Genomic DNA, 17,944 nt, shown 5'->3' on the forward strand with positions numbered 1-17,944 from the left:
TTATCTCAAGACTTTGTTATATACCCGTTGTTGGCAATGACAGGTCAAACGTTTTCTGTAAGTCTTCACAAGGTTTTCACACACTGTTGCTGGTATTTTGGCCCATTCTTCCATGCAGATCTCCTCTAGAGCAGTGATGTTTTGGGGCTGTTGCTGGGCAACACAGACTTTCAACTCCCTCCAAAGATTTTCTATGGGGTTGAGATCTGGAGACTGGCTAGGCCATTCCAGGACCTTGAAATGCTTCTTACGAAGCCACTCCTTTGTTGCCCGAGCAGTGTGTTTGGGATCATTGTCATGCTGAAAGACCCAGCCACGTTTCATCTTCAATGCCCTTGCTGATAGGAGGTTTTCACTCAAAATACATGGCCCCATTCATTCTTTCCTTTACATGGATCAGTCGTCCTGGTCCCTTTGCAGAAAAACAGCCCCAAAGCATGATGTTTCCACCCCCATGCTTCACAGTAGGTATGGTGTTCTTTGGATGCAACTCAGCATTCTTTGTTCTCCAAACACGACGAGTTGAGTTTTTACCAAAAAGTTATATTTTGGTTTCATCTGACCATATGACATTCTCCCAATCTTCTTCTGGATCATCCAAATGCTTTCTAGCCAACTTCAGACGGGCCTGGACATGTACTGGCTTAAGTAGGGGGACACATCTGGCACTGCAGGATTTGAGTCCCTGGCCGCATAGTGTGTTACTGATGGTAGGCTTTGTTACTTTGGTCCCAGCTCTCAGCAGGTCATTCACTAGGTCCCCCCGTGTGGTTCTGGGATTTTTGCTCACCGTTCTTGTGATCATTTTGACCCCGCGGGGTGAGATCTTGCGTGGAGCCCCAGATCGAGGGAGATTGTCAGTGGTCTATCAGTGGTATGTCTTCCATTTCCTAATAATTGCTCCCACAGTTGATTTCTTCAAACCAAGCTGCTTACCTATTGCAGATTCAGTCTTCCCAGCCTGGTGCAGGCCTACAATTTTGTTTCTGGTGTCCTTTGACAGCTCTTTGGTCTTGGCCATAGTGGAGTTTGGAGTGTGACTGTTTGAGGTTGTGGACAGGTGTCTTTTATACTGATAACAAGTTCAAACAGGTGCCATTAATACAGGTAAAGAGTGGAGGACAGAGGAGCCTCTTAAAGAAGAAGTTACAGGTCTGTGAGAGCCAGAAATCTTGCTTGTTTGTAGGTGACCAAATACTTATTTTACACCCTAATTTGCAAATAAATTCATAGAAAATCCTACAATGTGATTTTCTGGATATTTTTTCTCTCATTTTGTCTGTCATAGTTGAAGTGTACCTATGATGAAATTTACAGGCCTCTCTCATCTTTTTAAGTGGGAGAACTTGCACAATTGGTGGCTGACTAAATACTTTTTTGCCCCACTGTATATATAAAGTAAATCTTATTTATCTATCCCTGTGATATCTCCATCTAACCCTTCTCTGTGTCATCAAAAGCAACTTAGACTAATCTTGGGCCATGATCGAAAACATCAAAACCGTGATGTATTATGGGTCGATTGTGACTGACTAATCTACAAATAATATTGAGTAGTTATTCATGATGCCAAGTGATTTGTAGATCATTAAATGTCGAACGCGTCCATGGGCTTGATCCACATGTGGTTTGCCGATACGTATAATATCTATCCAGGTGTTGTAAGATCTGGCATGGGTCAGCAACACCTGGGCAGAGCAACGCACCCATTGTTAGACGTTACAGTCGACTGCCAACAGACTGATCTACAAATGACCTTGCATCATACTCACTACTCATTATTTTTTATAGATTAGTCAGTCGCAATTTACGCACAATGCATCGCATATTTAATGCTCTCTAACACAGCTGCTTTCTGTATGTAACTCTGGTTTGTTTGTTTCCCCTTCCAGACAATGAGCATATCTACATGGAGCTGGGCCAGAAGCTGTCCAAGTACTGTCCCAAGGAGTGGAAGAGAGAGGCCAGCAAGGTGAGTCAATCTACAGCAGTGGTTCCCAACCAGGGATACTTGGACCCCTGGGGATACTTGGCCTATCCACAGGGGGTACTTGAGAATGCACACTTCAGGGGTACTCCGGGCAGAGCAAAAATCAGTTTGTGGTACAGTAACCAAAAAGGTTGTAAACCACTGGTCTACAGTACAAGACAACAGTAATATCTCTCTAGAGACGTGGAATATGGCTTGTAGATTAGCCCTTTAGAAAAGAAAAGGAAAAGCCGCACACTAAGGACTCCGATGCAATAATTGATTTAACCAACATGTCGACAGCTAAGCTGTCTTCATCAGGGTTTCAAGGTTTCCAAGATTAACGCAACAGACATAGTACAATTACATTTGATGTCAGCAACTGCTTTTGATTTCACTGTCAGGATGGTAGTTTTGATATTATATTGATAGAATGAATACACTGTCTTGATGGTTTGATTTGCTCGAAAATAACAAAGGTATCTTGATGTTTTCAGGGCATCGACCAGTTTGGGCCTCCCATGATTATCCACTTCAGGGCTCAGTATTACGTTGAGAATGGGAGATTAATAAGGCAAGTAATCCCACAGAGATCCTAGAAATGACTATTAGCAATAGAAGAAATTGACTATTTGATTCTGATAGATGCTGAGACTATAGCACGAATAGAGTGAAGACCTAGGCCGGGATTCAATCCAAGACTGTTGTAGCAGGGCTTGTCATTTAAAGGTCATTTCCGATTGAGCCGGCATCTGCAGCGTTCACCGTGAATGCCATCTCATTTAAACAGCTCTCTACGGATTGAATCCCAGCCCTAGTATGCTGGGCTGTGTCTCTAAAGGTTGTTATCATTGACCATTCAGCCAGGTACTACTGGCACCGAGTACCTCCACTATTGTAGTATATAAATAGTAATACTATATCATGTCCATTATGTTGCACACCACAGTGACTGTTCCGCCAGGTATTACTACTACTTTAATACAGTATAAAGATCAGTAACATAATATTCTCTCTCCTCCCCTTTAGTGACTGCTCTGCTAGGTGCTAGAGCCTCTGCTAGGTACTAGAGCTTCTGCTAGGTACTACAACCTCTGCTAGGTACTAGAGCCTCTGCTAGCTACTAGAGCTTCTGCTAGGTACTACAACCTCTGCTAGGTACTAGAGCCTCTGCTAGGTACTAGAGCTTCTGCTGGGTACTACAACCTCTGCTAGGTACTAGAGCCTCTGCTAGGTACTAGAGCTTCTGCTAGGTACTACAACCTCTGCTAGGTACTAGAGCCTCTGCTAGGTACTAGAGCTTCTGCTAGGTACTACAACCTCTGCTAGGTACTAGAGCCTCTGCTAGGTACTAGAGCTTCTGCTAGGTACTACAACCTCTGCTAGGTACTAGAGCCTCTGCTAGGTGCTAGAGCCTCTGCTAGCTACTAGAGCTTCTGCTAGGTACTACAACCTCTGCTAGGTACTAGAGCCTCTGCTAGGTACTAGAGCTTCTGCTAGGTACTACAACCTCTGCTAGGTACTAGAGCCTCTGCTAGGTGCTAGAGCCTCTGCTAGCTACTAGAGCTTCTGCTAGGTACTACAACCTCTGCTAGGTACTAGAGCCTCTGCTAGGTACTAGAGCTTCTGCTAGGTACTACAACCTCCGCTAGGTACTAGAGCCTCTGCTAGGTGCTAGAGCCTCTGCTAGCTACTAGAGCTTCTGCTAGGTACTACAACCTCTGCTAGGTACTAGAGCCTCTGCTAGCTACTAGAGCTTCTGCTAGGTACTACAACCTCTGCTAGGTACTACAACCTCTGCTAGGTACTAGAGCCTCTGCTAGGTACTAGAGCTGGGCAATATGGATGAAAATCCACATTGCAATAAATTGCCTGAGTTGATGCAATAACAATAAATAGAACATAAGTTTATAACATGAATGTGCGCCACAGCTTTACTTTTTTATTTTATTTTATGATCCTTTAAACTACTACTACTACTAGTTAGATGGTTGTAGCCATCAATTGTCCCTTCATCCATATTAGCTCATTTACCTTGTTTCAAACTTTACCTTTCTCTAGTATATTAGCAAAATGCGTGCAATAAGTGATCGGTATAGTCGGTGTCGATAATTTTCGGGTTTATCGTCCCAGGTTTACTAGGTACTACTACTGGCACCTGGTACTACTACTACGTTAGTTATGTAGATCTACTACTACATAGCCATATGTGTCTAAAGGTTATTCTCCTCTCTCCCCCATAGTGACCGCTCGGCCAGGTACTACTACTACTGGCACCTGAGGAAGCAGGTGTTGCTGTCTCAGTGTATCCAGAGAGAGGAGGCTTACTTTCTGCTGGCAGCCTTCGCCCTCCAAGCCGATATGGGCAACTTCAAACGCAACAAGCACTTTGGGAAGTACTTTGAACCTGAGGCGTACTTCCCCCCATGGGTGAGTAGATCTAACCTTTTAACCCAGTGGTATTCGTAGTCGGGGTCGCGACCCTGAGGGAACTGCAGTGTTGTCGCCAAAATAAAATGAAAGATAATTAGAACAATTCAATTTTATTGATCAAATGTGTTTATTGGTTTCTTTTTATTTTGATGAGATGAAAATGTAAAGAATTTAAGTTTTTTTGTTGATGTAAAAATCAAAATGTGCCGAATTTAAGGTTGTGTCATTAGATTTGGGGTGCGGTGGGGTCACAATAAATTATACTGGAAACAATGGGGCCCCCGCTGAAAAAGTTTGAATACCACTGTTCTAACCTAACTGGTACCACGTGGTTTCCCAGGCAGTATTCAGACCGTCCCAATTCACTCTCCCCCCCTTCCCCTGCCCCTTGGCTAGATAGGTATAATCAGAGTAGTGGTGAAGTATCCAACATATTGCTACAGATCTGCAAACATGGAAGGGTTAGGGCCAAGAGGAAGGAGTAGGGTGCGAATTAGGACAAACTGAGTGTAGTCTAACACACAGCCCAAATGTAGGTCTGTAGCCTGTTTTATTAATCACTGTGCTCCAACACTTTGACACGCTCCCTCATTGGAGCATGCTGGGATAGCTGGATCTAGAACACTAGTTTTATGTTGGTCCCTGGAAGTGGCACGCAGCACGATTTACTCTTTTGAGAAAGGATCTGAATGCGATCCGGCTACTCCCCTACTCGACTTGACCCCCCTCCCAGACACAATGGTGGTCCACCCCTCTGTTTACCAACCACGTCCTGTGATTAGCCTGTTGCCATCCAATCTCCATTTTGAAGCCACAGGGACGGAAATAGTTGTACGATCACGAATGGTACATAAATACCTCCTCTTAGGATGTTCTCTAACTGGTTCTGAGTGAGTGACTGGTTCAGGAGAAGCACCCCAAATCCAGACCTGACACTGACCGCTTTCTAGATTCCAGTGGGATTGGGGGCCCCTCCCTAATTGCACCCCATTCTCTATATAGTGCACAAATTTTGACGATAGGGCTTGGGTCAAAAGTGGTGCACTATATAGGGAATAGGGTGGACGATGCCTTTCGTGCCCAGCTGGATGATGCCTTTTCGGACGTCATCTCAGTATGTGAGACATCTTTCCTCCCCTGGGCGGGGGGCTTCATCTACCTCCATTAACCCCACTGGCAAGCCTTCCTTCCTGTCTTTTGTCATTGAGCTGAAATTAGAGCCATTAGCCAGTAATCACACTCCACCGAGATGCTTTTAAGAGAGAATTTATTTTCAGCCTCTGTCTCTGTCGCTCTCTTCCAGGTGATAGCCAAGCGAGGCCGGGACTACATCCTGAGACACATCCCCAACATGCACAAAGACCAGTTTGCCCTCACCGCCTCCGAGGCTTATCTCAAATACATCAAGGAGTGTTCCCTTCTGGATGATGTCACAGTCCACTACTACAGACTCTATAAGGTCAGCAGTCAACCTGGACACACACACACACACACACGCGATAAACTTACCAGTAAACTACTATCTCTTCCACAGGACAAAAAGGAAGTGGAGGCTTCTCTTACCTTAGGACTGACCCTGCGTGGAATCCAAATATTCCAGGTACGAGAGTAAGAATGAAGTGGTTGTGATGGCTTGTGTCTTGGATAACACAGTTCATGTATATGGTTTAGATGGTGATTATAATATCACGTACTGTATGTTTCTGGGTTTCTTTTAGAACATGGGGACAGTGAGACAGCTCTTGTATGATTTTCCCTGGAGCAACGTGGGCAAACTGGTATTTGTGGTGAGTAGAGCCATAGAGATAATACATATTGAATATATGAGTCATGAAAATTGTGACTTGAGTCAGATTCGAGTTCAAGTCCTACAACACTGATATATAGTGTTTTAACAATTTTTCTATGAGTAGAACATCTTCTCATTCCCTGTGTCCCTTGTTCAGAAATGTCAGACGTTGGATGTCATTTGGCACTTAGAAGGCTCAGGGGAATCCCTCTCTCTGGAAGATCTGTTGTTTTTTCACTCGTGATTCCAGAGGTGGTGACGTCTTTGGAGCTTGGAGCCAGTTCTGGCTTATGGCAGTGGTTAGTTCAGCTCTTACGCAGACTACAATTGTGGAAATAGTGACGCAGATTTCCTCTTGTCCGTATTACAGTTGGGTCTTCTTACCCCTGCTACAGCTACAGCTAGGAATGCGTCCCCTATGGGCCCTGGACAAAAGTAGTGCACTACAAAGGGTATAGGGTGCCATTCGGCATGCTACCATGGCCCCCTGGAACTAATCAGGGCTTTAGGAAAACTCCCCTTGGCCAGGAAACACACACACACAAAATCAGTAGCATTATCTCAATTCCTTTTTCTGTCTCGTTTAGTCTTCTCTCTTTTCTCTGTTTAATTCTTAACCTGTCTGGGAACGGGGAATCCCTCGCCAACAGCCAATGAAATTGCAGGGCGCCAAATACAAATCAACAGAAATCTCATGAATCAAATTTCTCAAATATTAGGCACCATTTTAAAGATAAAATTCTCGTTAAGAAAAACCCAGCCATTTTTCCAGCCAAAGAGAGGAGACACAAAAAGCACAAATAGAGATAAAACGAATCACTAACCTTTAATGATCTTCATCAGATGACACTCATAGGATTCATGTTACACAATACATGTATGTTTTGTTCGGTAAAGTTCATATTTATATCCAAAAATCTAATTTTACATTGGTGTGTTATGTTCAGTAGTTCCAAAACATGCAGTGATTTTGCAGAGAGCCACATCAATTTACATACCCATTATAAATGTTGATGAAAATACATGTGTTATACATGGAAATATAGATAAACCTCTCCTTAAGGCAACCGCTGTGTCAGATTTTTTTTTAACTTTACGGAAAAAGCCTAATCTGAGTACGGCGCTCAGAGCCCAAAACAGCCAAAAGAAATATCCGCCAAGTTGCGCAGTCAACATTAGTCAGAAATAGCATTATAAATATTCACTTACCTTTAATGATCTTCATCAGAATGCACTCACAGGAATCCCAGTTTGACAATAAATGTTTGATTTGTTCGATAAAGTCCATCATTTATATCCAAATAGCTTCTTTTGTTAGGGCGTTTGGTAAACAAATCCAAACACGCGTTCAGGTCCAACCGAACGTCGGACGAAAAGTTCAAACAGTTATATTACAGGTTGTAGAAGGTTTTATCATAAATGTTCAATAATATTCCAACCGGAGAATTCCATTGTCTGTAGAAAAGCAATGGAACGAGAGCTACCTCTCATGTGAAATGCGCATGACTGAGGTTAAGGCTGCTGCCAGACCACTGACTCAAAGAGCCCTCATTCCCCCCTCCTTTATAGTAGAAGCCTGAAACAAGTTTCTAAAGACAGTTGACATCTAGTGGAAGCCTTAGGAAGTGCAAAATGATCCATATCCTACTGTGTATTCAATAGGGGCTGAGTTCAAAAACTACAAACCTCAGATTTCCCGCTTCCTGTTTGGATTTATTCTCCGGTTTTTGCCTGCCATATGAGTTCTGTTATACTCACAGACATCATTCGAACCGTTTTAGAAACTAGAGTGTTTTCTATCCAGTACTAATAATATACTGCATATATTAGCATCTGGGACAGAGTAGGAGGCAGTTTACCCTGGGCATGCTTTTCATCCAAAAGTGAAAATGCTGCCCCCTATCCCAAAGAAGTTAACAGACCAGATTTATGTGTGTGTATTTTTCCTTGACGAAAGCTAGTTAGTCTTCTTACCATAGGGTCTCTGTTATCAGAGAGAGCAGCTTACCATGTCTCCATTTTTCAGTCTTAAGCAGAACACACACCACAATGAGGAACTAGCCGAGTGCAACTGAGTGCCTCTGATCAGAATATTGGCCAACATGTTTCAGCTATTCTACATGTTGAATCGGCGCAAACAGCCACCAAGCCGCGGCTTTTACCGTGGCGACAAGTAGCGTAGCGGTTAGAGCGTAGGGCCTGTTATCGAAAGGTTGCTAGTTTGAATCCCCCAGCTGACAAGGTGAAAAGTTTGTTAAAGTGCAATTGAGCAAGGCACCTAACCCTAATTGCTCCAGGATCGCCGTTGATAATGGCAGACCCTGGCCTTGATCGCAGCCACTGAGGGTGTCTCAGGGGGAGTTGGAATATGCAAAAAAACACATTCCCAATACACACTTGTACATGTGTGAAATAGGACAAATATACGCACCCACCAAGTTATTATAATAATATTTGAACTGTTCGTTGATGCGGTGTGTCCAAAATGTAACAGCCCCCTTCTTACAACTATCACACCGTAAATGTCAGGATGTCTCAGTGAATTGGTTCCTCTAGTATAGCTATGTGTAATTATGAATTATACCCTATCATTTCATCTAGTGGTACAGTCATCAATGCCACCGGAATGTTTTGCCACTTACGATAAGAGACCCTGTTTTGTTCTGTCTATGTCCCTGTATAGCCTTTCTATTCATATAGTAATACTTACGAAAGCATGGAGTAGTGGTGGATGTGGTTTGTATAGGGACTAGAGGGGCCTCTTACAGCGGGGACCGTCAGTCACACCCTTCTTCTGAATAACAGACTCTCTCTCTCACTCCACTGCTGCTCCACCCTGAGCACGTCAGCCGGCCCAGCGCAGCAGTGGGCGGGAGCGGAGGGAGGGAAGGGTGGAGGGACGTGTCAATAAATACCTCCAGATGTTGTCATGGTTAGTGGGTGGATAAGCTTTGTTTTATTGGCAGGGTCTGAGTTTTGATGGTTAAGGGGGGCCAGGGCTTGTTCCATTGGCAGGGGGGAGTTTGGCTCCTCCTGGACATCCACTAATGTTGGGGGTATGAATCTGATGGACAGAGAGGAGGTTTCTGGGCCTGGCCCCAGGTCTGGTCTCTGGAGATCCCAGGGTTGGATGGACAAGGTGTCCAAGTAGAATAGGACGGGACAGGCTCAGGCTAGGGCAGAGCCTCGGGAGTATGGCCCTACAGTCATTAGCAGGGTATGTCCTGCTCCACTGTGTGTGGGCTCAGTCTGGGAGGTCCAGAAAGGGGAGAGGAAGACATTTCTTCCGACAACTGTCAGACTCTTGAGAGGTCAAATGGTCTTGATCGTGCAGATGGACAGCATGAGAGAGAGACACTTAAGGAGTGCCAGGCTAACCTTTTAATAAACTGATATCTGACACTGCTCCACTCTTTGTGTGGCTTTGGTTTGGACCAGGGAACTGTTATAGTTATTTATCTCAAATGAGGTGGTTGGAATGATAGATCAATGGGGGTACCACAGGGTTCAATTCTCGGGCCGACTCTTTTCTCTGTATATATCAATGATGTCACTCTTGCTGCGGGTGATTCCTTGATCCACCACTAAGCAGACGACACCATTCTGTATACATCTGGCCCTTCTTTGGACACTGTGTTGACAAACCTACAAACAAGCTTCAATGCCATACAACACTCCTTCCGTGGCCTCCAATTGCTCTTAAACGCTAGTAAAACGAAATGCATGCTCTTCAACCGATCGCTGCCGGCACCTGCCCGACTAGCATCACTATTCTGGACGGTTCTGACTTAGAATATGTGGACAACTACAAACACCTACGTGTCTGGCTAGAATGTAAACTCTCCTTGCAGACTCATATTAAGCATCTCCAATCCAAATTTAAATCTAGAATCGGCTTCCTATTTCGCAACAAAGCCTCCTTCACTCACGCTGCCAAACATACCCTCGTAAAACTGACCATCCTACCGATCCTCGATTTCGGCGATGTCATTTACAAAATAGCCTCCAACACTCTACTCAGCAAACTGGATGCAGTCTATCGCAGTGCTATCCGTTTTGTCACCAAAGCCCCATATACTACCCACCACTGCGACCTGTATGCTCTCGTTGGCTGGCCGTTGCTACATATTCGTCGCCAGACCCACTGGCTCCAGGTCATCTAGAAGTCTATGCTAGGTAAAGCTCTGCCTTATCTCAGCTCACTGGTCACGATAACAACGTGCTCCAGCAGGTATATCGCACTGGTAATCCCAAAAGCCAACACCTCCTTTGGCTGCCTTTCCTTACAGTTCTCTGCTGCCAATTACTGGAACAAATGGCAAAAATCGCTGAATTTGGAGACCTATATCTCCCTCACTAACTTTATGCATCAGCTATCTGAGCAGCTTACCGATCGCTGCAGCTGTACATAGCCCATCTGTAAATAGCCCATCCAACTACCTACAGTTGAAGTCGGAAGTTTACAGTTTTGGCAAGTCAGGACATCTACTTTGTGAATGACAGTCATTTTTCCAACAATTGTTTAAAGACACTTATAATTCACTGTATCACAATTCCAGTGGGTCAGAAGGTTGCATACACAAAGTTGACTGTGCCGTTAAACAGCTTGGAAAATTCCAGAAAATGATGTCATGGCTGTAGAAGCTTCTGATAGGCTAATTGACATAATGTGAGTAAATTGGAGGTGTACCTGTGTGTGTATTTCAAGGCCTACCTTCAAACTCAGTGCCTCTTTGCTTGACATCTTGGGAAAATGAAAAGAAATCAGTCAAGATCTCAGAAAAAAAAGTATTGAACTCCACAAGTCTGGTTCAGCCTTGGGAGCAATTTCCAAACGCCTGAAGGTACCCCGTTCATCTGTACAAACAATAGTACGCAAGTATAAACACCATGGGACCACGTAGCCGTCATACCGCTCAGGAAGGAGACGTGTTCTGTCTTCTACAGATGAACATACTTTGGTGCAAAAAGTGTGAATCAATCCCAGAACAACAGCAAAGGACCCTGTGAAGATGCTGGGGGGAACAGGTACAAAAGTATCTATATCCACAGTAAAACTAGTCCTATATTGACATAACCTGAAAGGCCGCTCAGCGAGGAAGAAGACACTGCTCCAACACCGCCATAAAAAAGCCAGACTACGGTTTGCAACTGCACATGGGGACAAAGATCGTACTTTCTGGAGAAATGTCCTCTGGTCTGATGAAACAAAAATAGAACTGTTTAGCCATAATGACCATCGTTATGTTTGTTGGAAAAAGGGGGAGGCTTGCAAGCCGAAGAACACCATCCCAACCGTGAAGCACGGAGGTGGCAGCATCATGTTGTGAGTGTACTTTGCTGCAGGAGGGACTGGTGCACTTCACAAAATACCAGCTTCGACTGTACAGCCCCAGAGTGTATTCATGTGGGATCGTCATCATCCGTTTACTATCCAGAAGGTCCTAATTTAGCTTTTCCATGCATGGTTATGCAACCACTGTGCTTTTCCTTTTCTCTCTATGGGTAGCTAGACCGCCATACACTGAGTGTACAAAACATTATGAACACCTTCCTAATACTGAGTTGCGCCACCTGTTGCCCTCAGGACAGCCTCAATTCGTCAGGGCATGGACTCTACAAGGTGTCAAAAGCGTTCAACAGGGATGCTGGCCTATGTTGACTCCAATGCTTCCCACAGTTGTGACAAGTTGGCTGGTAGTGGATCTCTACTCCAAATAGGTCGTTCCGTCTCATCCCACAGATGCTCAATCAGATTGAGATCTGGTGGCTGGGCAGGCCACTGCAGTAAGCTGAATTCACTGTCATGTCCGTGGAACCATCCCTGGACAATCCTAGCCTTGTGGCATGCGACATTATCCTGCTGAAAAACTCAATTTGCAGATAGGTACACTGCCATGATTGTCAATGATGTTCAGATATCCTGTGGCAAACGTTACTCCGCTTTTATCAAGAGACGCAATGTATGGAAGGAAAACACACACCACACCATCACCACTAGCCTGCAATGTTGAGATGAGGCATGATGGATGGATGTACTCGTGGTTTTCTCCATACCCTAGTCGTCCTATCAGAGTGAAACAGCAGGAACCAGGATTCATCAGACCAGGCAATGTTTGTCCAATTCTCCAGTGTCTTCGTTCCTTAGCCCACTGCAACCGCAGTTTCTTATTTTTTTGCTGAAAGAAGTGAAACTCTGTAAGGTTATCGACTGCCATACCCCATTCGTGTCAAGGTACGATGAGTTGTGCAATCTTTTATTGGTCTTTGGGCACCAATGTTGTACTGGACTGTCAGTTGACTAACTGTAGCCCGTTTGTTGCGCTGCCCAAATTGTGTCAGCCTCCTTTATCCTCTTTCATCAATGACCCATTTTCGACCACTGGCCTGCTGTTGGCTGGATGTCATTTGGGGGAAGGACCATTGTTGATACACACGGGAAACTGTTGAGCATGAGAAACCCAGCAGCGTGGCAGTTCTTGACACACTCAAAGCGGTGTGCCTGGCGCCTACTACCATACCTCGTTCAAAGGCACGTAAAACATGTGTCTTGCCCATTCACTCTCTGAATGGCACACATACACAATCCATGTCTCAATTGTCTCATAAGTAAAAATACTTATTTAACCTGCCTTCTCCCCTTCATCTACATTGAATAAAGTAGATTTAATAGGTGACATCAAAAAGGGATCATATTGTAGCTTTCACCTGGGTTCACCTGGTCAGTCTATGTCATGAAAATAGCAGGTGTTCCTAATGTTTTGTACACTCAGTGTAGATGGAAATTCAATTCTAGATTGAAAAATTCTGCAACTCTTGTGCATTCGTACACTGCTTCAAACCACCTCTTGTATTTTCAAAGTACAAACCCCAGCAGAAATATTTTATATGGTGGTATAGAAAATACACCTGTTGCTGACACTACAGACTGCTGTTATTGTGTTAAACTTCTGCCAAGGTCCTTAGAGAAATTATTTGGCCACTGTTTTAGTCAGGGTTTCTCAAAGCTCTGACTCTTTGGTTTTGACAAAATAGCACCCTAGTCCCCTATATAGTGCACTACTTTTGACCATGGCCAATAGGGCTCTATGTTGTAGTGCACTATTTCGGGAATACGGTGCCATTGAGACATAGCCTTTGGAATTTGCTCTCTGGTTATAAAATAAGAAAATGTTGAAATGTTAATGCAGTTTTGTTTGTGTCCCTCAATCAGTAGACTACGCTCCTATCTATATTATAAATACTTCTCCAGAGTGTGTTTTGGTTGTAAAGAAGTACAACAGAAGTAGTTTTCAAGAAGAGACCATTCTCTCATTGCTCTCCCTCCTATTGTGTGGTTTGCGTGTGGGCTATGTATCTGGCACTCTAGCAAAGTGTCTGAATCTTCTCATGCATCCCCTCTGCAAATTAACAAATATTCAGAAAATGAACAAAGACTATGAAAATGAACAAAGATGCAACACTCACACTGGAATCAGACAGGGTTGTTTCTCAGGCTCAAAATATTCTATAATCATAAAGTTAAACATCAATCAATCAATGATTTCAATAAATAAAGCAATCAATCTGTTGCAGAGTTAAAACATCTGGATGAACGTCATCTGGATGACATATAGCATGAAGATATCCTATAATGTCTGTCTGTCTGTCTGTCTGTCTGTCTGTCTGTCTGTCTGTCTGTCTGTCTGTCTGTCTGTCTGTCTGTCTGTCTGTCTGTCTGTCCTGTCTGTCTGTCTGTCTGTCTGTCTGTCTGTCTGTCTGTCTGTCTGTCTGTCTGTCTGTCTGTCTGTCTGTCTGTCTGTCTGTCTGTCTGTCTGTCTGTCTGTCTGTCTGTCTGTCTGTCTGTCTGTCTGTCTGTCTGTCTGTCTGTCTGTCTGTCTGTCTGTCTGTCTGTCTGTCTGTCTGTCTGTCTGTCTGTCTGTCTGTCTGTCTGTCTGTCTGTCTGTCTGTCTGTCTGTCTGTCTGTCTGTCTGTCTGTCTGTCTGTCTGTCTGTCTGTCTGTCTGTCTGTCTGTCTGTCCTGTCTGTCTGTCTGTCTGTCTGTCTGTCTGTCTGTCTGTCTGTCTGTCTGTCTGTCTGTCTGTCTGTCTGTCTGTCTGTCTGTCTGTCTGTCTGTCTGTCTGTCTGTCTGTCTGTCTGTCTGTCTGTCTGTCTGTCTGTCTGTCTGTCTGTCTGTCTGTCTGTCTGTCTGTCTGTCTGTCTGTCTGTCTGTCTGTCTGTCTGTCTGTCTGTCTGTCTGTCTGTCTGTCTGTCTGTCTGTCTGTCTGTCTGTCTGTCTGTCTGTCTGTCTGTCTGTCTGTCTGTCGTCGTCTGTCTGTCTGTCTGTCCTGTCTGTCTGTCTGTCTGTCTGTCTGTCTGTCTGTCTGTCTGTCTGTCTGTCTGTCTGTCGTCTGTCTGTCTGTCTGTCTGTCTGTCTGTCTGTCTGTCTGTCTGTCTGTCTGTCTGTCTGTCTGTCTGTCTGTCTGTCTGTCTGTCTGTCTGTCTGTCTGTCTGTCTGTCTGTCTGTCTGTCTGTCTGTCTGTCTGTCTGTCTGTCTGTCTGTCTGTCTGTCTGTCTGTCTGTCTGTCTGTCTGTCTGTCTGTCTGTCTGTCTGTCTGTCTGTCTGTCTGTCTGTCTGTCTGTCTGTCTGTCTGTCTGTCTGTCTGTCTGTCTGTCTGTCTGTCTGTCTGTCTGTCTGTCTGTCTGTCTTCTGTCTGTCTGTCTGTCTGTCTTTCTTTCTTTCTTTCTTTCTTTCTTTCAGGGGAAGAAGTTTGAGATCCTGCCTGATGGTCTTCCGTCGGCCCGTAAGCTGATCTACTACACCGGTTGTCCCCTGCGTTCCCGCCACCTCCTGCAGCTGCTCAGTAACAGCCATCGCCTCTACATGAACCTGCAGCCTGTCCTCAAACAGGTCCGCAGGCTGGAGGAAAACGAAGGTAAACTACCTGGACACACCTGGTACTCACCTGCCTTGTCATACCTGGGCATAACCTGTACCTAGTACCTACCTACCTGGCCATCCTTCATACTGGAGCATTCTGGCTACCTACATGGCCATGCTTCCATACTAGATCAGACTGGCTCTTATATCCTGTCTCTCTGCTTCTCTGTGTTTTTCAGCTTACCTCAACTTTGCCAATTGTAATGGTGTATGTGTTATGTGTGGGCCTCTCTGACCAGCAACAGCTTTGGTACTGCTGTATCTAACCCTCTGTGTGTGTCTATCCCTCCTCTCCAGAGAAGAAGCAGTACCGTGAGTCATACATCAGCGATGCGTTGGAGCTGGATATGGACGGGCTGGACAAGCGTTCCCGGGCCAGCGGTAGCAGTGCCGGCAGCACTGTGTCTCACCTCAAACACCTGTCTCGCCACTCTACCGCCAGCCACGGTAGCTCACACACCTCGGGCATCGAGACAGACAGTTTCCGGGCGCCCGGAGGGACCCCACATCGAGCCCTACGGACTTGCAGCTCCTCAACGATTAGCCATGGGAGCTCACACACCTCAGGGGTGGAGAGTGGGGGAAAGGAGCGCATGTTGGACGATGATGGTAAGGCAAACTATTTCATAATTACACATGGAACACACACACATGCAGACACACACTGAGAGCAAGACTGAATCTACCTCCCCCCTTAGAAAAGTATATTCTGCTCTTTTTCAATGTGGCATGGCATTGTTCTTCTGTTGGTCATGCCTGCTCGCCTGCTCAACTAGTGGTCATCACTGACCCTCTAGGTGTCTGTCCCTCCAGAGAATAATAGTAGTGTCTGTCTGTCTGTCTCTCCAGAGATTGAGATGTTAGTGGATGACCCTAAAGACTATGAGGAGCTCCATGAGCTGGCCCTAGAGTTGAACCAGGACCTGTGCATCCACATCACTGAGGACATGCTGACCATGACCCCTGACCAGACCAATGGATACTCAGGTATACAATCACTTCCTCACTGTATTCATTCCGCCTGTCTTAGCCTCCTATCTCAGTGCGTTGAGACTGGTTGATTTGTAATTTGGCTGGTAGTAAGAAGTAGTAGTGGTAGTAAGAAGTAGTGGTAGTAAGAAGTAGTGGTAAGTAGTAGTAGTAGTAGTAAGAAGTAGTAGTAGTAGTAAGTAGTAGTGGTAGGTAGTAGTAAGAAGTAGTAGTAGTAGTAGTAGTAGTAGTAGTAGTAAGAAGAAGTAGTAGTAAGAAGTAGTTGTAGTGGTAAGTAGAGGTAGTAAGAAGTAGTAGTAGTAGTAGTAAGAAAAAGTAGTAGTAAGAAATAGTAGTAGTAGTAAGAAAAAGTAGTAGTAAGAAGTAGTAGTAAGAAGTAGTAGTAGTAGTAGTAAGAAGAAGTAGTAGTAAGAAGTAGTTGTAGTGGTAAGTAGAGGTAGTAAGAAGTAGTAGTAGTAGTAGTAAGAAGAAGTAGTAGTAAGAAGTAGTTGTAGTGGTAAGTAGAGGTAGTAAGAAGTAGTAGTAGTAGTAAGAAAAAGTAGTAGTAAGAAGTAGTAGTAGTAGTAAGAAAAAGTAGTAGTAAGAAGTAGTAGTAAGAAGTAGTGGTAAGAAGAAGTAGTAGTAAGAAGTAGTTGTAGTGGTAAGTAGAGGTAGTAAGAAGTAGTAGTAGTAGTAAGAAAAAGTAGTAGTAAGAAATAGTAGTAAGAAGTAGTAGTAATAAATGTCATCCTCTCTGTCTGTACCGTAGGGCTCATAGTGAAGGACGTTGGCTCATCCACCTCCAGTTCCTCTGAGACCGTGGTCAAGATGAGAGGCCAGAGCATTGTGTCTCTCCCTCAGGTCAGTGACAGTGACAGCATTTCCTGTTTGGCACTTACGTTTTAGTTATTTAGCAGATACTCTTATCCAGAACAACTTACAATGTGTGCATTCAACTAAAGTGGATAAAACAATCATGATCATTGATTCATCAAGTAAAACCTTCATAAAACATACAGTTGAAGTCAGAAGTTTACATAGACTTAGGTTGGCGTCATTAAAACTTGTTTTTCAACCACTCCACAAATGTCTTGTTAAACAAACTATAGTTTTGACAAGTCGGTTAGTACATCTACTTTGTGAATGACACAAGTCATTTTTCCAACAATTGTTTACAGACAGGTTATTTCACTTGTAATTAATTCACTGTATCACAATTCTAGTGGGTCAGAAGTTTACATAAACTAAACTAAACTGACTGTGCCTTTAAACAGCTTGGAAAATTCCAGAAAACGATGTCATGGCTTTAGAAGCTTCTGATAGGCTAATTGACATAATTTGAGTCAATTGGAGGTGTACTTGTAGATGTATTCCAAGGCCTACCTTCAAACTCAGTGCCTCTTTGCTTGACATCATGGGGAAATCAAAAGAAATCAGCCAAGACCTCAGAAAAGAAATTGTAGACCTCCACAAGTCTGGTTCATCCTTGGGAGCAATTTCCAAACGCCTGTACGAAAAATTGTATATAAGTATAAAAACCATGGGACCACGCAGCTGTCATTCCGCTCAGGAAGGAGACCCGTTCTGTCTCCTAGAGATTAACATACTTTGGTGTAAAGTAAAGTGCAAATCAATCCCAGAACAACAGCTTGTGAAGATGCTGGACGAAACAGGTACAAAAGTATCTGTATTCACAGTAAAAACGAGTCCTATATTGACATAACCGGAAAGGCTGCTCAGCAAAGAAGAAGCCACTGCTCCAAAACCGCCATAATAAAAACAGACTACGGTTTGCAACTGCACATGGGGACAAAGATCATACTTTTGGGAGGAATGTCCTCTGGTCGGATGAAACAAAAATAGAA

General features: G+C 44.2%; 1 protein-coding gene across 2 annotated transcripts in view; it reads left to right on the forward strand.

Moving 5' to 3' along the window:
* LOC109894239 (FERM domain-containing protein 6) overlaps positions 1–17,944 on the forward strand; it is an 86,157-nt gene that overhangs the window by 60,986 nt on the left and 7,227 nt on the right. The window contains exons 4-13 of one of the 2 annotated variants that reach the window (XM_020487557.2): positions 1,893–1,972; positions 2,467–2,543; positions 4,213–4,399; positions 5,706–5,861; positions 5,937–6,002; positions 6,121–6,189; positions 14,931–15,105; positions 15,408–15,719; positions 15,960–16,097; positions 16,849–16,940. In XM_020487557.2, the coding sequence (XP_020343146.1) occupies positions 1,893–1,972; positions 2,467–2,543; positions 4,213–4,399; positions 5,706–5,861; positions 5,937–6,002; positions 6,121–6,189; positions 14,931–15,105; positions 15,408–15,719; positions 15,960–16,097; positions 16,849–16,940 (1,352 nt within the window). Of the gene's footprint in view, positions 1–1,892; positions 1,973–2,466; positions 2,544–4,212; positions 4,400–5,705; positions 6,003–6,120; positions 6,190–14,930; positions 15,106–15,407; positions 15,720–15,959; positions 16,098–16,848; positions 16,941–17,944 lie in introns of both variants that reach the window. The other variant, XM_031828558.1, reaches the window with a different exon arrangement.

This window comes from Oncorhynchus kisutch, linkage group LG7, assembly GCF_002021735.2.
Source record: "Oncorhynchus kisutch isolate 150728-3 linkage group LG7, Okis_V2, whole genome shotgun sequence".
Lineage (NCBI taxonomy): Eukaryota > Metazoa > Chordata > Actinopteri > Salmoniformes > Salmonidae > Oncorhynchus > Oncorhynchus kisutch.